The sequence below is a fragment of the Chanos chanos genome, chromosome 13 (genome assembly GCF_902362185.1).
Source record: "Chanos chanos chromosome 13, fChaCha1.1, whole genome shotgun sequence".
Taxonomy (NCBI): Eukaryota; Metazoa; Chordata; class Actinopteri; order Gonorynchiformes; family Chanidae; genus Chanos; species Chanos chanos.
In genome coordinates this window covers 18,225,643-18,251,973 of record NC_044507.1, presented here as the reverse complement: position 1 = coordinate 18,251,973, position 26,331 = coordinate 18,225,643, and the positions used below count along the sequence as shown (strand labels likewise).

At 43.0% G+C, this 26,331-nt stretch overlaps 1 protein-coding gene across 1 annotated transcript; it reads left to right on the top strand.

Moving 5' to 3' along the window:
• Positions 1–2,995: 2,995 nt before the first annotated feature.
• On the top strand, positions 2,996–25,473 carry baiap3 (BAI1 associated protein 3). The gene is made up of 33 exons (XM_030789811.1): positions 2,996–3,129; positions 9,880–9,967; positions 10,717–10,794; positions 11,021–11,128; positions 13,803–13,862; positions 14,645–14,711; positions 15,071–15,284; positions 15,468–15,512; positions 16,050–16,127; positions 16,295–16,400; positions 16,573–16,680; positions 16,762–16,854; positions 16,953–17,056; positions 17,362–17,479; positions 17,822–17,946; positions 18,735–18,825; positions 18,964–19,020; positions 19,206–19,303; positions 19,458–19,509; positions 19,615–19,766; positions 20,052–20,175; positions 20,612–20,755; positions 20,931–21,026; positions 21,359–21,574; positions 22,134–22,202; positions 22,376–22,455; positions 22,680–22,788; positions 23,485–23,556; positions 23,654–23,737; positions 24,115–24,235; positions 24,447–24,570; positions 24,796–25,001; positions 25,370–25,473. Exons 1-33 carry the CDS (start codon positions 2,996–2,998, stop codon positions 25,471–25,473), a joined length of 3,525 nt encoding a protein of 1,174 aa, XP_030645671.1.
• The last annotated feature ends 858 nt before the right edge of the window (positions 25,474–26,331 follow it).

Sequence of the window (26,331 nt, the reverse complement as noted above, 5' to 3'; positions counted from 1 at the left end):
GTTAGCTAATGATGTTGATATTTGGCGAGAACTATTTTTTTCTCTCTCTGATAAAGCGTTGCAGTTGTCAAGGACTGGTTTGATTTGATTACACAGCAACTGAGCAGAAGGTTAAAATATTGATGTGTTTTATTTCATTATCACTTTGAGAAAAAAAATCTCCATCTGTCTCTTGTTTTTTTTTTTTTTACAGGGCCATTCAACCTTTTATAATGGAAAGAAGGACTCTTGACATTTCCGCAATTTATGGAATAGTGAAAAACATAGATTTGACTGACCCTTGATGCTTATCCCCGAAACACTGGCACTGAATGAGGTGAACTGTGATTACCGCCCAGAGCAATCATAGAGCCTGCTTTCACAAATAATTCTGAACATAATTTGCTTGTTGAATTAGACAGTAGAGACCAACACACAAGACGCTGATTAGAAGTAAGTGCAAAATAGATGACAAAAGAGAGAGCGTACAGTACACTTAATTGTGTTTTTTAAATTTTAAATGTTTGCTTGAATTAAACTTGAAAATATAATGATTTTTTTTCATGCTGAGCAGTTCAAAATCTTGTCCATCGCAGAGCTGGGACAGTACACATATAGGTGCATTTATTCTTCGACATCTCGCTAATGATTTTTATGTCCCCCGACCTGAATGAAAACAGTACTTTTCTTTCTTTCGGAAGGTCTGGTTCGCTGAATGTCACATCTCGTCGGAAAGAATCTGTTTTCCTATATGTAATAAATGAGGAGAGAAAAAAATGAGGAAATTCGGAAGCTCCCGTGTCAAGCTGATGGAGGTATAACACAGCGGCCTGATCTGATTTCATTTGACGGAGACCGCTGGGTTAACCAATCTATATGAATGAGAGTAATAGCAGTCTGGCTTCGTTTTCCAGTGAGAACTGAAAGCTCTCATGAGATTCTGATGCGTATATCAATGGTATCGCAGTGAAAAATGGCTTTTTAGAAAAAAAGACACCCAACAAAACAGAAACCTGTTGTCGCTTTGACTCCACATGTCTGGCGTAAGGACTTTTTAACTCCTTTGAAATGTCAAGTCGTGAGAAACAGGGAATTGCGAGATGTTCGGATTCCACTCGAGGTTTTCTGTCGCTCGACGTCCGCTTAACTGGTCAAGAAAGACCAACATAATGAAATCAAAGGTGTTCTTTGTGTAGCCTTTGTAGAATCCTGTGTACCTGTATTTGCAGCTCCTCTCGCTCCACCGTTACCATAGAGACCCCCTCATCCTTACCAGAAGAGCCTTTGCCTGCCTGGTAGTCTCTCACAGGAAACACTCTGTTGAGCAACACTGTCATTCACAATGACTTAGGAGCCTGCATAAGGGACAGGAGCTTAGGGGGTTGTGTGGGGGTTGGTGAGAAGACCTCTTGTTCATGCTCTTGGCTCCAACAGTGTTCCCTTGGCAGCTGATGCCTTGTGTTTGGTGGCTCGTCGCATTTCTCCTCCTTTCATAGAGGCTGACAACTGAGACAAGGTGACATCCAATTTCAATCGAGCCAACGCTTAATTGAAATGAGTTCACCTGGGAGGCAGTTTCTCTTTCGGCGTGGCGCTAATTGCTACCAGTAAGGGCCAAGCTTGCCGTTGTGCATAACGCTATGTGACGTTTTTTGGGGGTTTGTATTATCTCTGTGCTGCAGCTGGAACTCTGGATGTGATTATGGAGCCAAAGAGATGAACATTGATAGTAGAGATGTTTTGTATCCCTCTGGACTCATGCGGCTATTAGTAGTATGTGTCTGCTCATATTACAAGCATGTCAAACACAAACGTGTCTTTTCTTCTTTCTCAAGAGCTACAGGGTTAATGAAGAAGTGGCAGGGTCAGAGGAGGCTTAAACTTCACGTCTATTCAATTCTTCTGCTTCCTGTCTCTCGGCTGGTGACAATAACATTCCCTGTAGTCAGTAAAACACATAGTGACGTATGATCTCCCAAAATAAGCTCTGAACTCAGAGACGACTGAAGAACGCCAAAGTTGTTTTGAAGAAACTCGAACTGAATGGTTTTTATTGTTTCTGTAACTCCATTTAGAAATGATGGGAAACGGGGTATGAGTCGGTGTCAGAACTCCACCCCGCGTATACAGTAAGACAACAAAAGAGAATTACTGTCAGCTGATGAAAAGCTTGTTTGTATGTCAATGCCATGCACCGTCTCCATCAATCAAATCTTTTTCCTCAGCGTTTTTGTCATCTCTTTTCTCTTCTAGTTTTGCAGCATTTGTCTGTCTTCTTTGATTTTGTTTTTTTTTTCAACCCCCTTTTCTCTAAAGTGTAGCGTAACGCAGTGGCTTTGCCCGTTGTCTGATAAGATTCAAACTTGAGGAAATTCACGAGTGACTCACACGTTCTGTGTTATCGAATGAAGAGCTTGTACTTGAAAACTCTTTCAGATCACAGTTTAAATAAAGAGAACATAATTGCACACTCCCCAAAAGGAATTAAAATCTCGTTCCGTACTCTTATTACGTCTAAATCACTCTGGCGTCCTTGGACGCAGAGTCTGGAAACGTAGTCATATTGAAAGTAATTTCGCAACGTGAGACTTCAGATCTCACATCGCTGACCAGTCACCATTGCGAAAGATGAATGTGTCTGCCACACACACACGTCAATTAGCTTTGGGCAGACACAGCATGTGCCCTCTGCAGTGTGAGGTCATAAATGAATTATGAAAGAGAGGTGTGATTACAGTAATTACTGATTACTCTTCGTGTGAGTACACATCCAAAGGTTGGCCTTGGATTGTATTGTTGTCTCGTTCTCGTTCTTGTTCTCGTTCTTGTTTTTGCTCTTGTGTTTTTCTGGGGGGGGGGGGGGGGGGGGGGGGGGGGGGGGGGGGCAGTTAAAGCTGTCGAGTCCTTTGACCTGTTGTGATTTCCACCTCTCTCCCGACCCCCGCTCCCCTTTTGTTGCTCCTCTGTGATTGGACGATTCATTCGCTGCTTCCCCTGCTGCAGGTAGAGAACAAGCATGTCGACGCTGCTGGATCTGAAGAGCAGTGTGCTAAGACAAGTCCAGAGGAGTCAGTCCCTGCGAAGCAGGAGGGAACCACCGACCCCGGTCAGCAGCCCTCTGACACACCGCTCCGGCACCGTGGTCCATAGGTGAGTCTCACCGACCCAGGTCAGCAGCACTCTGGCACACCGCTCTGGCACTGTGAGTCTCACGGTCGTACCGACTCTTAGGAACACCTCAAATCAAAAGACAGAGACAAACAAAACCATAAAGACAATAGAAAGAGTCAGACAGACAGGCAGACAGCGACTAAACTCACCAGGAATGAGTAAGTCAAAATTCATAACAATAGTTGTCTGTTTTCTGTTTGTGTGTATTCAGATTTTTTGCTTAAATCAAAACAGATGGTGTCTAGATAAAAAGCGATGATCAAGTGAATGAATCACTTAGGCCTCAGACGCCCACTTTGACTGTGTCGTATTTTCATGCCTTAAAAAATGAGTCAGTCTCATACTCTCTTACATTTCGAATTAACTGGTGTTAACCTCCGAAAGAATGGTCTTTGTAAGGATCAAGAGACAATTATCTCCATCGGAGCGACAGTGGCGTAGTCGACAAAACGCTTAGCTTCGTTCTTTTTCAGGCCTGATTTTCAGTTCGTTTTTCCACAGACAGCACAGATGGGAGCAGCTTTGCCTATGTTGGCTTATAATAATGATCATTCAAGCTTGGTGATCTTGAATGAAGGTTTCCAGCCATGGACAGCCTGATAATGCAAGAGGCTATAAATTTGTCTGCCAGTCCTTAATGTGTTTTCAGTGTCTCTTTTCCTCTGCTCCAGAAAATGAGACCTGTTTGAGACATCACGTCCAAACCGGTTTTCCCTGTGGACCTATTAACCATTCTAAATACCACGTGTCACATTCACTCAGCTTGCAGAGGTTCACTGGCCTCGGAAAAACTTTGCTTGACAATTTGGTGCAAAACAGAAGCGTAAATGAAAATATTAACAGTTGGATATGGAAAACAAGCCTTAATCCTTTGTTAGTATTTTAATCTTTAAATATTTTTTGTCATTGTCGAACTAAAAATTGATGTAATTTTTACAGTTACAGTTCCATGAATGAGCGTGGAAAAACGTTTGTGTTAAGCTGTGTTTTCACAGGTGTAGATAAACATCCCAGTTGTTTTTCAGAAGCTGCCTTGTTTTGATTCCTTTTTTTTTTTTTTTTTTTGATGTCTGTCTGATGTCAAAGCCAAAAGTAATGGGCATATGAACCTAGAGGTTTCTATAGCAACCCAAACACGTCTGTTTATTGCGGCTGCTGCGAAAAAAAATATGAACAATTTTATTGTTAATGAGACTGCACCTATTCTGTCTGGAAGAAGGGGGGGAAAAAAACCCACCTGTTGCATGCTGCGTAGAACATCTCTGATTATTTCTTGTTTGGTTCGTTCCGTACTATCTCGGGCAAATCCCAGGTTCAGCGTTTTTTTTCTTTTTTCTTTCTCTAACAAGTTGTCCATGTCAATCATATCAGATAATCTACCGCATATCCCTGGTTGAGGTAAAAGTACTTCTTGCATGTGGAAATGTTTGTTGCTTTGCACCACAGACTTCTGGCACTGCTCATAGAGTAGAGAACTCACAACTCATTACTGTTTTTTTATTGGCTTATATCGTGTGCTTTTAGATCATCACTCTGTTTTCTCTCTGCTTTCAACCACTTCATTGTCACACGCAGCCCAAGGCAACGCGCAACCGCTGTCATTACACTCAGGAAGCTGTTCGTCTCCTTCATTAGCACCAGAGAGAGAGAGAGAGAGAGAGAGAGAGAGAGAGAGAGAGATGGGGAGGGGGGAGAAGCTTCCCAGACGCACAGTCATTAATATTATGCAAATTATGTAAAGCTGTGTTGCACATCTCTGCCCTGTGAACCTTACCCACAGCACAGCTGACCCTCAGTGCAACCCACAGGAGCTCTATGCTGGAGTAGACACGCTTAGAAATGATTACTATTATTATTATTACTATTATGTGGGGAAATTTTCCAGCGGTTGGAGATCATTTCTATTTTACTGGGACTTCTTGTGATGGTATGAGCATATCCACAGGAAATACAGAGAAGAAAGGTTATTTTTTTCATCTATGCGTTTTTTTTTTTTCCCCCAAAGTGTACAGCTCATATCAAAGTTGGAGGGGGGTATCTATGCAGATACACTGAGTTGTTGATAATTATGGGTCAGGGGAAGATGAAGACTTTGACAATTTGTTCTCCTGAATTTGGCAAAGAGCTTTTTAGCTGAGATGTTTTCTCATCCTGTGAAATGTGTTCTGTCACTCATCACATGACCTTGAAGCCAAACTGCCTAAGAGTCAGAGAGCTTTAAGTGAAGATTTATATTTATTCCAAGTAAATGCATGCATACAGCCATATTTTTCAGAGGTTTATATCCAGATTTTATTATTTCGGCATAATTTGCAGGTGCTTTAACTGGAACGGGGAGAACTGTCCAGACATGAAATCTATCAGTTGGAGGTGGCACATGGTGATGTTCATGGAATCACTGAGACATTACTGAATAGCTTTTTGTTTTATCTTTTATTTGTGGATACTCTTTCAAGTTTAAACAAGCTGAATAATTTTCTGAATATGTTTACTGTTTCAGAATACTTTATAAGCATGCTAAGGTATATTTGCTGCTGTGTATCTAAAAAGATTTTAATGATGAATGATTTTGTGATATGTATCTGCCAAGTATCTGAAAAAAAAAAGGTCATTTTTAAAAAATAATCTTGTACTCATTCATTTTGACTGGTTTTGTCGAGGGCTTTCAGTTGTTTCTTAAAAAAAAAAATGGATGTATTTTTTTCCCCTTTTTTTCATGTTTCATGTCAGTGAAAGCTCACAGAAGTACTCAGTCTAAGAGAACTATGAACAAATGCATCACATGTTGATTTCTGTTGGCCATGTAAGTGATATGTTAATTGACTTTGAGTATGTGTTTGGCAGCGAACTGCGAATTTCCTCCATCACAAACATCTGCACCCTCACGCTAACTGCCTGAAGGTGGAAGTTTTAATTGCTTGTTTTGAAAACCTGATTAATCTTAATAGAAAATGAGGTAAGGCAACATTCAGAGTGTAGTGTATTGTTTACAGCTATGGTTCTCTGTCTTGTCTGTGCGATAGAAATTCCCCAATGATACCTAGAGTCACTGACCATGGGCAAATAGACATAAAATTATGATAATATATGGTAAAATTCAAACAGAGATATACAAGTGTATAGCAGTCATGAAAGTCAGATTGGAGGAAAAGAAGTTCTTGTTAGTGCCTTGGAGTGGAGAGCAGAGTATTTTTTCCCTATTATTTCAGAATATTAAAACGTCAGAATAATCATGAGAACTAATAATAGTAATATGTCCGGGTTTTTTTTTTTTTTTTCGGATGGATGTGGTTAGGGTGGTGGCTTTGCACCCTCTTAAAATGTGTGAGCTATTTGGATTCCTGAAAACTGTTCTGAACAATTTCCATTTTGAATTTTAGATCATTTTCAGAACTCTGTATCAGACAATCGGGTTCTGACATTTTAAGGTCAGAATCTACGTCATTCGAACAGTAAAAAGCAAGAAAACAGCTTTTAAGGATTCCATGTACTCTATTTAGATGTTCTGCTTGTCGACTCTCCGTTTAATGCAGCGTTGTTCAGGGGTTTCTCACATTGAATCTGTTCTTTATTGGCCCCTTTTCATGTATGGACAGGGCTGGTTTGAGGACTAAGGTGAGGATTAGTTTACTTTCCAAACACGATCATTTAAGAAGAGAAAGTATAACGCCTGAAAATGTCATTAAACCTTACTTTAGCAAGCTAAGATTAAGGTGATTCTCTTCTCCAGCGACCAAAATACATATAAAATACAAAAAAAAAAAAACCTTAAACCTTCAAGAAACTGCAGCCGTTTCTCAGAAACATCCGGTCTTAAACTATCAAGTTATTGAAAAACCCTGTTTTTGCTGCTAAGCTAATTTTGCCATTTTGCCTGAAGGGAGTATCAGCAACATCTGTCTGGTTTGACTGGGCCACCACACAAATAATGACCTTGTCGTTGATCAAATGTCAGTAACATCCTCAGTTTGCTATATTCAAATATCTGTGACCGAAATCTAAATGACCTGGTTAAGCTAAACACCTCATTTTATGAACCCACAGCTGCATACTGAGGAGAACATGAGGTGTGTGGCTGATTGGAGCAAATGTTAGAAATTAGTTGAATCATGAACAAAAACACTCTGAGGTTCTTCAGGGAGATTGTCTCTGTTGTGAGTGTTATTTCCTGCTACAGTGGTGTGGGGCAGTATTACTCATTTTTCATTATAAATCATTGAAATTATTTTTTTATCTAAATGTCTTTCCGGCCAAAGAGTAGTTATTGCATTCGTAAAAATTTAATATTACAGTGCAGAGATTTGGCTCCTTGGTGCCATGTTTGATTTTCTCAACAGTGTCTCACCATACTCCGTGCTTGATGTGCGTTTGTGTGTGTGTGTGTGTGAGAGAGAACAAGAGAGAGAGTGTGTGTGTGTGTATGAGAGAGAGCGGGCGAGAGAGAGAGAGAGAGCGAGGGAGAGAGAGAGAGAGAGAGAGTGTATATGTGTGTGTGTGTGTGTGTGTGTGTGTGTGTGTGTGTGTGTGTGTGTGTATGCATGCGTGTGTGTGTGTATGTGCATCCGGTGCATATATTTATAGTACCACGTGTATTTCATCAGATCAGAGACAAATGAATAAGACAAATAATCAAAATAAGTAATATTGGAATAATAATAAAACAGTACAGGAAAAGTCTGTTTCCTAGCAACATAAAGAAGACTGTCGTCTGGGCTTTCTGAGAGTGTGCATGTGTGCGTGTGTTCACGCGTGCATGCATGTGTGTGTGCATATTCGGACACCCGCATACATAATTGTGTATATGCATAAGTGTATACACACACACACGTGTTTGTATGTGTTTGTGCAGGCACATATAAGTGCACAATCTTCTCCTGGCCATTTCTGATGATTGCATACAACACTAGAAGAGTTTGTAAAAAAAAAAAAAAAAAAAAAAAGATCACAGGATATGACTTGTAAACATCTAAACCTGAAATGGCCCACAGTCATTTACACTGTGCCCTGTACTGTAAATCAGGAGTCAGATATGTCACAGAGTGAAAACGTTAATGGCATTAAACAGACCTTTTTAACTTGCCTTTTCACCCCTCTTAATCTGTAGTACCAAAACACAAAGACCACTCAGCAGTGAGGGGAAAAAAGACATCTCACTGTACTGTATTATCTCACTCAGTCCAGTCTAATCAGACACTCACAATGAACTGAATTCAGTCTGTTTGACCCTTCTCTGCTACACTCAAGATAATTATTCCGACACAGCTTGAATAGGCGATAATAGTGATTTCCTGACATACCTTAATGTACAAATTATATGTAGTTTTTTTTTCATAGAAGGACAAACTTTTCAGGAAATCAAGCCTTTGAGAGTCACAAAATGACCACTCCATTATGATGGGAAATAGATCATTCCGACTCGACGAAAATTAACGTGTTGGTGTGGAGTGCCGTCTGACCGCGGCGCCCACGCCGGGAGTCCGTCTCCGTGTCTCTGAGGATCTGAAGTCCCTTGGGAATGGAATGCTGAATCCAGAGAGAGCGGGGCTTTGGGGGGGGGGGGGGGTGGAAGGGGGAGAGGTGCTGGACTGAGAGAGTGTTAATGAAGGAGCTGGTTGATGCTGTGTGTGTGGACAGGTTGTGTGAGTAATGAGACACAAGAGGGATGGAGAGACATGTAAAACTGGCGGACGGTCCTGCCGTCTCATTCCTGTGCTCCCCCTTCCCGGAGACAGCGTTAAGGCTGAGATAGGAGCGTCGGCGGTGGTGGTGGAGATGGGGGGGGGGGGGGGGGGGGGTATTCCCGAGGTGCTCCGCCGTGCCAACGATTTTCTCCATTGAATGTGCTATCATCACCATGGCGACCGAGACTAGGAAAATTAGCAAGTGGCAGGAGTCCAGGAGTTCATCTCGCTTTGTGAAGGGGGGGAGAAAAAAAATATCTTGTGGTCCTTCGATGGACCCCCCCCCCCCCCCCCCCCCCATTATGCTGGATTAAGATGACCACAGCAAGGAAAAGTCAGGAATCTTTCCCCATATAAAATCAGATTCTCCTCTCTCACAGTGAAAAGAAGAGAGCTCTGTGGTAAAAGAGTGACGTTAATGAGATCATGTCCATCATTCCCATGTCATTGCCACGGAGGACGGAATGATGAAGCTCCTCCTTGGCTGCTGGTTTATTCTGGAATACTGAACCGTGCCGGCTCAATCCCACATGAGCGCCGACATTTAGCCGAGACAAATCTCAAACAACAAACTTGACAAGTTCTCTTAGCATTCTGTTTATTTTTTCTGACTAGCTTTGTTTATTTTGGCTGGCTAAACAGGAGGTTGTGTCTGATCCCACTTATCCATTGTGAGAGCCCAAAGAAATTGAGCGTTTTGCAGTCTGAAATATGCTTTTCGCCTGGCGTCTATTAGAGAGCGGTCCCTGCTGTGTTCTGTGGGTTGCTGTTTTTTGATTGGCAGACTGAAATCTCTAGATCAGCCACCTGTATTAGTCTAAATATCAAACACACACACACACACACAAAACTGATCATAGAGAAGCACTGTATTTTACATTTTCACTCAGAGGGAACCCCTGTCACTTCTGCACTGTCTAATTAAAGATAAACAGCCAACTGTGAGAGGTGTCACCCCCCCCCTCTCTCTCTCCCCTTCTCTCTCTCTCTCCCCTTCCCTCTCTCTCTCTCTCTCTCTCTCTCTCTCGCTTTTTCTCTCTCTCTGCAGGGTTTCGAAGGGTAACGGCGAGTTCTTTGAGCGCATGAATAGAATCCTCCAGAAGCAGGATAGCATACTGTCTGCCACGCAACCTGAGGTAACGAGACATTTCCACGCCGAGCAGACATCTCACTCAGGCACCTGCGCGCTGAAGAGTCCTCTCACTGAAAACCCCACCGCACGCTCACCCCCCCCTCCTCCGCCAACCACACCACACCACGCCACGCCACCCCACCCCTCCCCTCCGCCCCCACCTGCTCTAAAGCCCCGGTTCAAAAGAGCAGAGGACACAAAAGCGCTGCTCTAGACCCTGCTGTGAGTAGGCTTGTACAAACGGACAGAAGGACGGGGTGGATCACAGGGCCTAAGAGGCCAGTGGCTCAGCTGTCAAAAGCTGCTTTTAGTGCCTTCCCCACGCTCTTGTTCTACGCCCACACACACACATGCGCACACACACACACACACACACACACACACAAAGCATCAGAGTTAATGTCCTCTATTAAGATGTTTATCGGAGAGCACTCTTTCCTCCAAATGTTCTGATAATAAAGTGGTGGAGGAAGAGAAAAAAAAAAATCAATAATCTAAGCTTTGGCTCTCAGTGATTCTGTACTGCGACTGCAAGTTAAGGTGTTGAGGTCAATAATGTCCTTTTGTGACCCAATCTCAAATGATGCCTTCATTTAGAAAGAAAGAAAGAAAGAAAGAAAGAAAGAAAGAAAGAAAGAAAGAAAGAAAAGAGGCATCTGAGGACAGTGTCTAACAGCTGATAGTCTTCCTGCCCCTCTTCCTTTTCTTTTGCTTCGCTTTTCTTCTTCTCGTCTTTCTTTGATCTGTTACCAGGGTGAGAGCTGCTCCTCTCCTCCGCCGCCAGAGCATGCGGAGCAGGTTTTTGTTCCGGAAAGATCCACCAGGAGAGAGGTAAGTCAGCAGCTGCATCCGATTTTCACAACGGTCTGTCTCCGTTCACAGTCATAGACTGTAAAAATGAAAATGTTTCTTTTTTTTTCTTCATGGTTTATTTTACCGAGTTAGAATAATCGTCGAATAATCGTAAATTATTAACGCCCACTGTACCTCACTTTTTTTTGAAGCCTTGACAGAACCGTAAGAATTTCTTTCTTTTTTTTTCTTTTTTTTTTTTAAGCTGGACCTCCTATATGAAGAAGCTGTGTACACAGTGGTCAATCGAGTAGGAGTGCCATCCCCTGAGTACGTGACCAATGAAGGAGACATCTTCAGCTACCTACAGAAAGTATGTTTCATGAAACAGAAATATCAGAACCAATATGTACCACAGAGCTGTTAATATCACAGCCTCGTTTACTTTTTAGGTGAAAATCCACTTACATACAAGCAACTGAATGAATGCATTACATTCTCATAGCAAAAAAATTACATTAAAAATGAGAGAGGCTTGTCTCACTTGCTCTGTGCTATCGCTTTGACTATACCAATACAATCTTTTGAAAACAAAGATTTTGCCTTTGACATTCTGATTATCTGAATGATAATCAAATCAAAGCTGTTTGGAGGTGATAAAATTACACTAATACAGTTCTAGATTACGTGGTACTGATAAGGACAAACAAAGCTCTTTTGAGGTTTTGACACCATCGAAATCATGTTGTTCTTAGATTCAAATGTCATGTGGAATGTATTGGTCAACAAAAGGAAAGGTAACCTCTTACTGACTGCGGTTGAAACATTTTCATGTTTGGTTAAATGACGATTCATTTCTGGCTGGGTTAAATTAAAAAGGGTATCGCATTACAACCCCGGAAGCATTTTAAAATAATTAAAGCAAATTACGCATTAAGCTGCTGCTTACTCATTACAAGGGAAATGTATAAAACATTTACACTCATTACAGGCCTGAGTGAGAATGCATTTCTGCAATGTTTTGGCTTCCTTAGCTCCACTTCAACCTTCCTGATGGCCTGTCTTTGCTCATATCTTAACAAATGTGTACTATTTATTAGAAGACTGAGTGAAAAGTCAACGTACGCTGAACATGTTCCTATTAGAATCATTCCAATAGCCCTCGTCAAGCTTAAGTTATGGTCACAGTCGCAGCATTCCAACACCATATCTCCAACAATCCAAAATATTTTTTATGTAACACATTTAATAGCATCTGTCCCTGCAACGGCACTGTGGCTTTTCTTTTTTTTTTTCATGTAAAATCTCCTTATAGGTCTCATCCCTCAGATTCAATCAGCCTTCCGCCTTTCAGAAGACATTAGAATAAATTTTTGGCGCGTTTAAATCCGAGAGAGCTGTAATTCACTTACTGGCCTTTGTAATTCAGGAATGATTTTTCTCCCCTTTGAAGGCTTCTATCTCCCTCTGAAGGCGTCTCACTGCTGAAAACGTTGCTCAGGAGGTTTAGCTCTAGGTCTTCTGAACTGAGTCATGCAACATGACCCTTATAATGGAGCATGTGCAACATTGCAATAAGCAAACATAATGTCATGCAGGGTCAAAATAAATAAATAAATAATGTGAGGGAATAGAATAGGTATCTTACAAAAAAAACCCCAAAAAACAAAACAAAAGAAAACTCAAGGCTGTCCAGGTGCTGTCCTGATGAGTAGTTACATTACAATAAGTACTAAGGAACCTGTTCCTAGAATTTCAGTGTCTCATAGGAAAGGCATTTGACTTGAGACTGGTACACGCTGATTTGATGTAGATTGGCTTTGAAAGCTTGATTCTGATTCGAGACACGAGTCCCCTTTCGAACGTTGTCCTGAGGAAAAAAACTCTCTGACGGTCATGGCGGAACATGCTCGTTGACAGCGTCTGCATGGATCTGTCCATTTAGTGCATCTTTAGTTACACCCATGTAAACTGGTAGCGTAGGCGTTTGTATTCGAAGGCTAATTGTGCCATATATTCCAATGTACAATGCACCCGTTACTGCACCCCTTTAGCGCCGTGTTGAACTGCTGCATCAGATGTCATCCAATTGACAGGCAAATATAAGCTTGTCTGAAAAAAAAAAAAACATTTTCAGAATGTGATAGCTTGTTTTCATCTTCTGTCCAGTATACAAATTAACTCATGACAAAATTTTGACAGTGAGGCAGTATTGAGAGAAACAGTCATACATTTTGGTGAAAGCAGTTTACATTTGTATACAAAATATTAAAAAAAACAAGTTTTTTTCTCTGTAAACCCATGTTTAAATGGGAGCTGTTCCTTGTTTCCTCTATGATGAGGAAACATTATAGTCGATGATGCTTTCAGAGAAAGGTAACGTGGGGGGTGGGGGGGGGGGGGGGGGGGGGGGGGGGGTATGGCAGGTTTTTCTTTGAGTTGGGTTTATAAGTCTGAGCAGATGCTCTTGTCTCAGGGATGATTAAACATCAAAGCCCCTGCCTGCTGGGGACTTGATGTTCATCTCTGATATTACACCCATTCAGACACTGTCATTCCAAAAGCTGCCTGCTTCCTTTCAGCTTTTCTCTTACATATAGGTGACACGAGCTCCCAACGTTTGAAGTGCTGGATTGTAGACGACTATTGATTGGGTCTACAGCTGACCCTGTGCAGAATTTTAAAGGCCAGACGCCCCCCCCCCCCCCCCCCCCCCCCCCCCATTTCCCGCCCGCCTTTCCCCGACCGTGTTCCATTCTCTTTTTCCACTGCTGATATAAATAGCCTTTCTCTAAATTATTTCTTCAGTGCAGCCTCACGTAGGTATGTATTTATCAGCTATCAGCAGCAGGTCCGCTGCCAAACTGAGAAAGAGATCATCATTTAACGTATAAGCAGATTTCTGCTTGCTGACGGGGTTTCACAAGCGTAAAGATCTGTGCTTGTGGGAATAAAGCTATATTTCAGACAAGGATTTCATTGCATATTTTTTTGCTTGTAGCCTAAAATTGTCGACTCCCCCCCCCCCCCCCCCCCCCCCCTCTTAGGTCTTTGATATGGGACAAGAGGAGCATGACATTATACTGCAGAGAGTGAGAGAATCCAAGGTAAGGTTGACAGACTCTATAATTTTTTTCCCTCATTCCTAGATGTAAGCGGAGTTTTATCGTCTTGCCTTGGACGGACAGACCATGTCCACTATCCTCCTGATCCTCCTTGTCTCCATGACGATCGTCATAGCCTGCTGTGCCCACCGGGCTAAGAACGAATCTTGTGGGGTTTTTTTCTTCTTGTGTTCGCTAACGGATACATTTCATTCTGTATCCTAAAAGAACGTTTTGAACAGATTTAATTTATCAATGCCTGGTGGAGTCCTTCCTTCAGCGAGTGAAAATGTAAGATTTTTTCAAAAGCAACAATTTGTGTGATTTCTTGTCTCTCACATGTCTACCTGAGACCTTTGAAATGTCAGTGTGAAAGAGGTCCAGTCTCTTCTGATAGACTCTTTTTAAAAGGTTGTGAAAAGGAGGGGGGTGTATTGTGCCATTTAAATGCACCTCACAATGATTCTAGTCCTCACCTGCACAGCGGTCACCCCCCCCCCCATTCCAGCACCACCACCACCACCACCACCACCACACTGACACACAATGCACTCGCATTTAACACCCAACAAAGAGAACATCGTATCGATTTCTCTACTCCCGAAAGCCCCCGGAGTTACAGTGCTACATAGCGGTCTTTATTTTAATGGCGCTACTGAGCCGCTGTCACAGTGAGGGAGTGTCGCTGGATAAAACCAAATTCGGCCAAAGATTTCCTAATAAGAGATTTTTCCCGTATCGCTGCTGAGCCTCTCGTAATCCGTGTGTGATGCTTTCTGTTCCAGAGAGCGAGCTTTGCCCTCAGGGTTTCCGTCATGAAAGCAAAGAACCTCATGGCTAAAGATGCTAACGGTAACATCATTGTGTCTGTCAGTTTGCTGAAATGTCAGCACAGTATGTACAATGAAAAAAAAAATGTCTTATGAAAAAGGCTTATTACATACTTCCATATCCAGCATCTAAAGGCATACATTCATATCCATTATCTAAAGGCATGTTTTGTATTAACCTGTCAAATTTCTTTATTATTGATTTTCAGTTTCCATAGTGATCATTTTTTAATTAAGAGTATGAAACACCAGTCTCACCATTCAAAGTACACACTATGAAATGTACGAAGCTGATTTCCTGCCAGTACAATCTAGTGGTTCAGTCTGTATTGTGTTTGCAAGAGTTTAACCTTTATGTTCTTACACTGGGGGGCACTTCAGGATACAGTGACCCGTACTGCATGCTGGGAATTCTCCTGGGCCAGAGTCCCAAGGAGACGGAGGAGAGAAAGGAGAGGAAATTCAGCTTTCGTAAGAGGAGGGAGAAGTTGGAGAAGCGCTCCAGTGTCAAAGAGGTGTTGGCTGCGAGGTGTATCCAGGTGACTGATGTCAAATCAGAGACACTCAACCCGGTGTGGAACGAACACTTTGTTTTGTGAGTAGCAGCTTACAAACATGGAGTGAATTGAAATGGCTGATTTTTCCCTTCAGCCATCTGAAGTATATAAGGCTTACAATATTTGTTTAGAAAAAAAAAAAACAGTTCTCACAGTACAAAAGAATAGAAAGTCGTTGTAAACAAAATCTGTGTCTTTTGTGATCCTCACATTTTCCACAGTGATATCGATGATGTTCATAATGATCTACTCCATCTGGACATATGGTAAGATTAACCAACGTATGAATTTCACGTTTTCACTATTATCAGTCCATGTAAAAGTAAAAATCTGTTAAAGTTGTCTCTGTCTGACTCTCTCACAGGTACAGTTGTCCTTGTTTTAATATACCAGAGCAGTGAGCAGAACATCTTAGTGTCTTAGAACAGGATTCAGGGTCAATTCATGAATGAATTAATCAGTTCCAGTTTAAATAAAGATTGGACTTGGTGACCCTGGCGCATAATCCAAGATGAATCTCAAGCAATCGTGTTTCATTTGTTTGATTTAATTTAAAATTTCTAAAAGGACTCATATCATCTCTCATAATGATATAAACCGCGCGATAAAAGTGTGAGAATTTGCTAGCGCATTAGCGCGGCTCGTTATTTGCTCTTCAGTGTTCCTCTCGGAGCCAGGGGCACTTTTTATATCAAGGTTACTTTTTGTCTCACTAACACCTGTGTCTGTAGAAATATGACGCAGGATGAATGAGAGCTAACAGTATTTGGTTGCTAAAGGCTATGACCCACTGTTCTTTTTAGGGATCACGACGATGATGTCTCTGTCGCGGAGGCGTGCAAGAAACTCAACGAAATAAGTGGATTTAAAGGCATGGGCAGGTAGACAAAAAATCTGAATAATTTACGTCGATCTTTTTTTTTTATGGTATAAACAGATTGTCATTTTTTGCTGTGGATGTTGTCAACCACTGATGGCTGTGAGATTTCTTTGGGCTCCGCAGTTTTTTATGTAAATTCTACGCATATCCTGGCGACTGTTGTGTCAGGTATTTTAAGCAGATTGCCAAGTCTGTGCGTGCCAACGGAGCGGCGGCATCTGGAAGCGAGGAGAACGCAGACGACTTTCTGGGGTGTCTAAACATTCCCCTGAGCGTAAGCTGCACGCGAATTTAGAAAACACGCATGCTTTACCTAGCACGCTCCCTGTGGGTAGTGTTTGCCGAGCATGCTCACCGTGGATATTGTCGATGCAAGGAATATAGTGTTTATTTACTTGAGTCCTAGACATTTGTAGAGAGCTTTGCTCATGTCTTTCTGCAAACAGGAGATCCCGGTTGTTGGATATGATAAATGGTTCAAACTGGAGCCGCGATCCAGTGCATCCAAAGTGCAGGGGGAATGCCATCTGATCCTAAGGCTGTTCACTACCCAGGTACTGCGTCATTTCCAGTCTGCCGTTCAGTAGACCCAGTGGACAATATGATGATGAAAACCTTTCATTCTTCTTTTACAGAGGGACACGGCTTTGAGCAAGATGATTTCAAATGTGGCCATTCACAAGAAGATGCTGAGTCAGATTTTGGAGTATGAGCACGCTCACATTAAGGTTAACGTCTTGTACATTCAGCATGTTTGTCCTCCCAACGTGCGTATGGAAATGGAAAGAGTTTTGCTTTAAACGGTGCCTTTTCTGGATGTTTTCAGAAAGAACCTTACAACTGGAATGGACAAGTTAGTCCACCGGCTTGGACTGTGCTTTCCCATCATGCAGTGCAAGCTGACCTTTCACCCCTCCAACAGGCTATCATGTGTGTGTTTATAATATATACGGCCATCTATGTATCTATTTGTGTATGTATGTATGTATGTACATATCTATCTATCTATCTATCTATCTATGCTACTTATATTTAATTCAGTTCAATTGAAATTTATTATAGACATTGATTTTACTTATGTTCATAAGAGTAGCTGTACGAAGCACCAAAAATATTGTGAAAAGTCATGAAATCTTTGAATTTGCACATTTGCAATTGAAACTTGCTGAAAATGGTTGGACTGGCCCTGCTTGGGGAGACACATCTGAAGGACATTTTCTCTTCCGTGGTCATAGACGCTGGCATTGCTACAGCAGTCATCATCTCTCTCAGAGGATGTGCTACTCTCTGCTCCTCCGGCTGCTCAAGACCATCGAGGCTGAGTGGGATGCCTCAGCTGTCCACGGGGAGCTGGTAAACCGTCTTTCAAAACCTCATTGACCCTGAATGTCTGGACATTATCACACATCAAGGCCTAGATGAGGCCGGATGAAGTCAGCAGATCCATTTAACGATCGGATGCTGGCTGGGCATCTCACAATTTATTGCACAGGCTGAGCCATTTTCCGGAATCTTCTCTTCATTCACCTCTGAGATGCTGAGAGGATTCTTTGTCATATATGTAAAGCCTGTGTGTGTGTGTGTGTGTGTGTGTGTGTGTGTGTGTGACCTCTGGACATCGTACCTGAACTATGCATTGAAAGCTCCTTTTTTTTCCCTTCCTCCTTTCTTGCTGTTTTCGTTCCTGTTTTGTAGGGAAGTGAGCTGGCGGAAAGCTTCAGACTCTACTGTGACTACTGCTTGTCTCTGATGAAGAACATGCGACAGGTATTCCCCTGCACCAACCCTGCTGCTGTCACGCGCTGTGAACTTATGCTGAGGTAAACTCACATACACACACACACACACAAATACACGCGCGCGCACATGCACACGCACACGCACGCACACACACACACACACACACGCACACACACACGCACGCGCGCGCGCACACACACACACACACACATACACACAAACCGTCAAGTCAGTCACGCTCAACAGCACACATAAAAATTGGACCTGCCAGCCAATTTTCAATGGGCTGAGGCTGGAGACTCTGTTCAGACTCAAATATTTTTGCCATCAGTATAAGCAGCTGTGTGTTGAGAAAGTCTGTGTGCGGCTATGGCCACACTGGCTGCATGTTCCCTGCGTGCTCCCTATTGGACAGAAGAATTCGGCAGAATTGGTTTCCTATGGTGCTTTTTTTCCCCCTGTGTTATTTTTAAATATGTAGTACTGCGATCGTCATCTCAGAGAGCAAAAAGTCCTGACACACACTCACGCTCAATCACACATAACACTCAAATTCACACTCTCATACACACACACAGGCACACACACACTCACACACATATTCACAAAACCCGCTACAATTCTGTAGAGCGATTGAAATCTACTGGCAGGGCTGACAGATGGTAACCCAGATCCATGTAAAATCTCCAAGTTCTCGTCAGCAGTTTGAACTAGGCTTTTACAATACATGTTCTCTGCAACCATGCAGAGATAGCTGCATCTTCTTACTGCTGATCTGAAGTGTGCACAGATAAACCGATACATTATTTTGTCCCAGACAGTGGATGGTAGCTGCTCTCATTTGTATGTGTGTGTATGTGTGTCTTAGGAGTATAGGGCACATGCAAACCATGCAAGCATTCAAGGTGGCTTGCCCCTCCCGTAATGAGCTCCACCTGGAAATCGCGACCGTCATTAAGGTAGAACGGCCTAATCAGAATTAAGATATAATGGCGTCATTAACTGCTGCCATTTTTTTTATGTTTGAAGAGCTTATTACGGTTGGCAGAGCCCAACATTTGTATGAGTAAGCACACCCGCTGTCTTTCTGTTTACAGAAAGGAACACTCGAGTGGTACGAAGCAACAATCTCACACTTCAAACCAGATGAAGGGGTAGGAGTTTGTTCCACATGTGAAAATCACATCCCAGAAATCAAAATAGCATTTTGATGTGCTTCTATTGTATTTTTGTGGGTGAAGCTCTTTGAATAGCCCCAGCTGTGATAATGGGCTGGCTCGAAGTTTGCGCTGCCTTTGTTGCAACCTATGCCCCCCCCCCCCCCCCCCCCCCCCCGCAGACTCTTGAAGAGCAGTTGTCGCGTCTGGTTCAAGTGGTGGATGCAGTTTGTGCCGATGTTCGAACAGGACAGAACATCTATAATAAGCTCTACTACAGGTAAATTGGCCAAAATTCTGAGTACAGTGTGTCACACAGGTCTTTGCCTCTCATCGGTTGCCCTAAGAAGGGTATGTTTAGTGTCGCTAAAGCTCCCGAGAACAACGACTCAAGTACACTTTGTACTGATTTGCTCTTTTTCTCCAACATGTAGCTCAGTAAAAGTGGATTTTTTCAGCATCTCATACCGACAGCTCGAGAAACTGGTGAGAGAGGTTTTTTTTTTTTTTTTGTAGCATGTTGGCATGCCATCTTCGCTCTGATTAAACAGAAGTCAGTTAAATGTTGTTGCTTCTCGCGTGCCTCTCCAGGTGGCAGATGACGTGAGCGTTGCCATGGAGAGGGTTTGCGGGACCCTGGAGCAGGAGAGCTCTCGTCTCACCCAGACCATGGGGGAGACCCTCTTTGAGCTCTACATGTCTCTGAAGACCCTCAAACGCTTCAGGGAGTTCCTGCCTCTCAAGTGAGTCAGAGATGTCTACTGAGCCAATCCACAGGGATCAGATAAACCTGCTGGACTCTCCAACTGAGACATATGAAAGACCGTGACTCACTCACGGGGACCATATGTGGATGTTGACGGATAAGAAGTTGCTGTAGCTATCTTGAGCACTGTTTCCAACTGTCTGAATAAAAGCATTCGATTTCATTCTCACTTTCGCTCTCAGATTTATTTATTTATTTATTTATTTATTTATGTTGCCAAAGTATTTTTAACCGGTGATTCATAAAAGCTGTCTGTTTTCAGGGATGCTAAAATGTTGGCACTGACTGGCTTTCATAACTGGTTCAAAACCTCCATCCACAAGTGGCTGCAGATAGTTCACGAAAGATCGTGCGACCGGATCCGAAGAGCGGTTGAGATGGACCAGGTGAGTTTAGGTCAAAATTCAGAAGTCGGACTGCGTACAGAACACCCTAGAGTATTCTGGAGCCATGGCAAATGCCGCAGTCAAGGAGCCTCAGAGCAGAGTTTCTCTATTTTTAACTTCCTCTGGTGAAGAAAATGAATAGTTTTCTGCCCACCAGGATGTAAATGTCTCACATTCATACACAGTTGGGGGTGTGCATTCATTGTGCGCTTGAACATTTGTGTGTAGAAAAGTATTTGTGTGTATGAATGTGTGCATGTGTGTGTGTGTTTTTGAGTGTGTGTGTGTGTGTGTGTTTACGTGTGTGTGTATGTGTGTGCAGTGGCTGAATGGGGGTGTGTGTGTGTATGTGTGTGTATGTGTGTGGGCGGGTGGTTAACTGTAAGTTGTTGGGTTTTTTTTTTTTTCGATACGCCTGTGCATCTGTATGAAACAGTTGGAGCCTGTCCAGCAGCAGGCCAAACACAGCTCCTCCGCGGTGGAGGTGACCACGTGCTTCAGCCAGGTGCGGGAATTCTGGGCCGAACTCGCCTGGCCCGACTCAGCGGGCGCCTTCATCTTCATCACCCGTCTGACAGATGTGAGTTCCACCAGCGAGCACAAGCATCCACTCCAAAAAGCCGTACCGTTGCACCGCCTCAATCAAGAAAGCACTAGAAAAAAAAAAAAAAAAAAACAGGCGTGAGAAAAATAGATGGTTGAATTGATGGTTTCACTTGCATAACATGGCTCTGTTTCCTCTGCTACGACAACAGAATTTCTGTAGCGAGGCGGTGTGTTACTCTGAGCTGATAAAACATAAGATTGAGAGGACGCAGCTGGGACGAGACCACAAAAGCCTCACGGTGCAGGTAAGGCCCTCTGACGGAGGGGGGAGGGGGATTGGGGGTGGGGGAGAAGGGGGGGGGCTTGTTTTTATTACATGTGAGGTAAATGTCAGCGGCGGGTACTTTTCTCCCTGACAACACTGACATCTCAGCGGTATGTCTGTGTCTTGGTATGTTTGCACTCGTTAGCTTGTTCTATTCATTTTCTATTGTTTGCTCCCTCCACCTCTCCGCCCCATTCAGCCCTCTTTATTTTCTTCCCTCTTTTCTTTTCTTTCTTTGCCTTCTTCTCCTCCGTCCTCCTCCTCCGTCCTCCTCCTCCTCCTTCTCCTCTTTGTCTCCGGGGTTTCGGGCAGCTGTGTGTTGCGCTGAACAACACGGAGCATGTCCGGGTGTACCTGGGGGGCCTTCCACGCGACCTGGACTGGCGGGGAGTGGAACAGGCCATGGAGGAGTCGTGTGGAGCGGAGGGAAAGGAGCAGGTCAACAAGTCCCTGAACGGCCAGCTTTACAATGCCGACATCGACCTCCAGAGGGAGGCCAAACGCCTCATCACCCACCTGACTGATAAGGTATTAGAGCACCCACTGTGGAGACCGCAGTCTCGGAGGAAAAGCAAGACTGTACGTAGGCAAACACTCCAGCACTTATGAGCAATTTTCAACAATACAGGCTAGCTATGTGGGAGGCATGAAGAGTAAATAGGAGGTCAAAATGTTCGCACAAAATAGCTTGCAGCTATGTAACACAGGCACTTTCTGGTTTTTAACGCTGCTGGTTAAAGTGGCTCGTTTTTGTGACGGCCACCCTCACACCAGCTGTGGTGGTTCCCTTGTCTCCCACACATACGTCATTGGTAACTGGGCATTGCCAAATTCACGACAAAACGAGAGTTAAGTTAAACGAGTGTCATTTCTCAGTCGAAACATGGACATATTGTTTGTTTTGTGAGAAAACTCTCAGTTAATATTATTGTGTCCATGTAATCATGTAATGTGAACCATGTTCTTGTATGAAGATTCACAGCTGTACCTACTGTTCCTGTCGTATGCGGATGAATGCATTTTCTCAGAGGTATATATCATTCCTTGGGTATCCTGATGCAAGGCTGTGTTTTGTCATATTTTGTAGATGCTACCAGATTTAAAAAGATACATACAACACATTAGCCTTTCTCCAGACTCCATAAACAACGATGAAGTAAGTGTGCTGCACTATATTCTTCGTTTTTCTCTCTGTGTGCACACGCTCGTGTGTGTGTGTGTGTGTGTGTGTGTGTGTGTGTGTATCCTCCATAACCTGACTTTAAACAAAACTGAAAACCTCACTTGGATGTGTTTATATTTAATCCCCGCTTTTATGAATCATTCCAGGCAGTGTCTCCTCTGATGAAATACCTTGACAACACTGTAGCCATCCTCAATGAGTCACTGGTCAAAGAAACTCTGGCACGGTGATTATTTCCAATTTGCTTTCCTGTACATAGAAGAAACACATCGTAATTAATACTGAATATGTGGATGTAAGCCATCTGAAACAGGAAGAGAAATGTGTTGGATAATTACTGTTTGTGCACCACTGTACCTCTCTTGAGCCAAGTAGGACATGCTTTTAATGGAGAACATCATTCTCTCCGTCGCATGACTCTGTCTTCTCTGTCTCCTCGTCTATCCGCAGGGTTCTCCAATGCCTATGGGAGGTTCTCCTCAGAATGATTTTGGACACTGTGGCAGAGAACCGAGGTGTTCAAGTGGAGTTCTATAACAGGTTCCAGTATACCGTTGAGGTCTGTTCTGATGTGGCTTGCATGTAAATAGTATTGTAGTGGTATCGTGGTTTCGTGCGGTACAGTGCTGAATCACACTTACTGCCTATTTATTGTGACTTAACAAGCGGATGTGAGGACGAGGGTTCCGGAGTATCATGTGCAGAATTTTGGAATGTGAATTTTTTTCGTTCTTGGTTTCCTTCAGCTTACTACCAGCACTCACTGTTTTTCTCGTTTGGCACATCCTGGCATCTTAGGAGAGACGCATCAGATATTCATCACCATCTCTCTCTCTCTTGGCAGCCGCTCGGTTGTGTATTTAGGGGAGTCCCCACAAGAATGACAATGTGTTAGTTTCATATTCCAACAGAGAGGGACTGGCAGGGATACGCGACAGATTCGCATGAAAAGTCATGAAATGCTAAATGTGTGGGCAGAACATGTGGTGTTCCATATAGTTAGTCCATTTGCATACCAGGGGTTTCACGCTGTTCAGAGAGTACTGCTTGGTCTGTTCATTCAGTCTGGGATTACGCTTCACTTGCCGAAAAACAAGAGCAGGAGGGAGAGAGAGAGAGAGAGAGGATGAGAGAGAGAGAGAAAATGAGAGAATGAGAGAATAAGACAGAGAGAGAGAGAGAATGATAGGTGCCATAGCATAAACAAGGAGAGAAGCCCAAGACGCCATTTTACATCACTGATGTTCTGTGTCAGACTCTTGTGCAGTTCTTCCACGCTGAAGGAGACGGCCTGCTTCTGGAAGACCTGAAGAGCGGAGATTACAAGGTAAGGCCTCCTAAATGTTAGCTTGGTGCTGTCCCACGAAGAAAGAATTTGGCCAACTCACACCCCTCCCCCCCCCCCCCTCCCCCCGCTGTTTCAGGCCCTCGAAGAGGAGCTACGTCTGAACAAATGCTCCTCCTTTGAGCTGATCGAGCAATACTTTCTGGAGAAAATCTCACAGCAGGTAGGCTGCAGTCCCGCTGGGGGCCAGCAGGGCTCTGACTTGGCCCCTGCAGTGAGAGGAGGTGTTGATTGGGAGCTGAGACTTCACAAATAGTTTGTCTTCCTCCTCTGATTAAAAGTTTCCCCTGCATCATTTCCTCTGACAGATCAGATGAAAGAGTTTGGATTATAGTCAAATTGCTCCTCCGCTCAGCGAGTTGCTCTCAGTCAATGGGAGTTTGACGCCCATTGACGTCATAAAGAACTGCTCTGTTTTGAAGGAAATGACCCGTGTGAAAAAAAAAAATATTTTGGTTGTTATCTCAAATAGACATATTTGAGAAGTTTTTCTCCTAAAATACAATCTGTGTGTGTGAGGAGTATTTATCCATTTTTCAGAGGATCCTAAAGCACAGCCGGTTCGGCCGCATAAGCGTGAAATGTTACTATGATGCTCCAGAGCAGAGGCTTACGGTGGAAATTCTTCACGCCGCCGACTTGATCGCTCTGGACGCAAACGGTAAGTGAATGACTAATAGCATAAGCTGCTCTACTTCTGCGTAAGCCTTACTGAGACCTGTCTTTCACCCTTCACCCACACACACACACACACACTCTCGCACGCGTGCACACACACACGTACTCACACACACACACTCACACACATACACGCACGCGCACACACATGTACTCTCACACACACACACACACACACACACACACGTATGCAGGTCTCAGCGACCCATTTGTCATCGTGGAACTCTGTCCTCACCATCTCTTCCCAATGGCTAAGAGCCAACGCACTCAAGTCAAGCTGAAGACTCTTCATCCTGTCTTTGATGAGCTCTTCTACTTGTGAGTGACTGAGTTAGTCCAAGTGTACTACAGACAAGATGATAATGTTTGTGACATTTTTTTTTTTTAAATTTTGATCATATTCAGAGGCATTATTATAAACAGAGCAATGGTTATAACGCAGTGTATAATACTCAGTATGTCCTGCTGCATTTGTCTTCCCTAGAACACGGCATTTGAATAGTTCTTGGTGCATTTTTTTTTTCTTTGATTTGTTTACTGTAGCCACGTAAGCCCTGAGCAGTACAGACACAGGTATGCCTGTTTGACCTTCACTGTGATGGACTATGACTGGTTGTCCACCAATGATTTTGCGGGCGAGGCAGTGGCCCCGCTGAGTGACTTCTGCTGGCCGGGCAGACCGAACGCCACCCCCGCCGGCAAGACTGTGCAACCCTTTATCTTGCACCTGTCCCGCCAAAAACCCAGCGGTACCAAGTTTTTCCATACGTTCATAGTTTGTTACTGGCCTGTGTGCAGTAGAGGAAACTGATGTTGATGTTCATTGTAATTAAAAAATCGGTTCAAATGATAATAATCGCAATCTGATTTTCAGTACGCAAGCAGAATGAGCTTTTTTAATGCTTCAGAGACACAGCAGCAAGTGTGATTAGATTGCATTCTTTAAGTCTACTCTAATACCCCTTTCATAACATATGTGTTCTTTTTTTATCTCAAGGGTTTTCCAGTTACATTCATTGTTCCCTATTGATAGTTTCTCTATTAAGAAAACTCAGTATTGTTTTGTCTCTTATGTAAGACAAACCTGTACCTAGCAGTTTTGTTTGTCTCGATGCAGAAAAGCCCATCATGAAGATGCTGGAGGCGAGGACTGGCGACCGAGAAGCACAGGAGTTTGTCCGAAGACTGAAGGAGATTGAAAAATCAATGGAAGAGGAGTAATTTGGCTTTATTTGGCTGTTATACGTATTTCTGATGGTGTGCTTTTATACCTGTTGTACTGTGTTTACTATTTAAAAGCATTTCAGATGTGTATTTTTAAATGTTGTTCCTAAAAGAAATTTAAAAATGAGTATTTTGTCTCCTAGCAGCATGCCGTGCTGCTCTCAATGTTTAAGCAGAGTTAAATCTAAGTTACACTACATGACATAAGTTAACGATAGTATTTATTTAAAAAAAATGTATAAGTCTTATCGATTGAAAAAAGTCTTATTGATTGAATTAGATTTGGGGCTGATTCGTAAGTACACTAACCCTTGACTGAAACCCTGTGAACTGATTTGACAATATATGAAACACAAACAACGTCCGTTACCGGGCCAAATGGTTTACAGCATTGCGCATCCAAATAATTTAAGCAAACCTTTCCGTAGAGTGTGTGTCGCCTTGGCAAACGGTGTTGAGAAATTTAGATTCTGCATATTTTGTTAAGAAATCTCATAAACCTGTGAAAATCTGAGGTAATTGACAGTCTCTATTCAAGGAAATAATTATGTGAAATTCTTCTATTTAAAACAGTGAATGTGCAGTACGTTGTCCTTGAGCCACACTGAATTGTGTTAAAGATTCTGTTGTAGCATTTCTGTAAGAACTTGTCTTTGCTTAAAGACTGTATTTGTTTATGCTAAAGTGATTCTTAAATTTGAGACGGTTTGATGTTCCAATATTACTGCTCCGTTCTTTTTGGATACCTCTCTCCCTCCGTTCCATTTCTCCTCATCCCGTTAATCTCTTCGTTCATTTCTTTTAACGTGATGCAGCACATGCATTGTGGTTGAAAGAGATGTGACTGTGCTGTCA

Excerpts from the sequence above, each read along its gene's own strand:
- baiap3 (XM_030789811.1), top strand. The coding sequence starts at position 2,996 with ATGTCGACGCTGCTGGATCTGAAGAGCAGTGTGCTAAGACAAGTCCAG. Across the intron at positions 16,128-16,294 it reads GGATTTAAAGGCATGGGCAG|GTATTTTAAGCAGATTGCCA; the intron begins GTAGACAAAAAA and ends CTGTTGTGTCAG. Across the intron at positions 23,557-23,653 it reads TGAAGAGCGGAGATTACAAG|GCCCTCGAAGAGGAGCTACG; the intron begins GTAAGGCCTCCT and ends CCGCTGTTTCAG.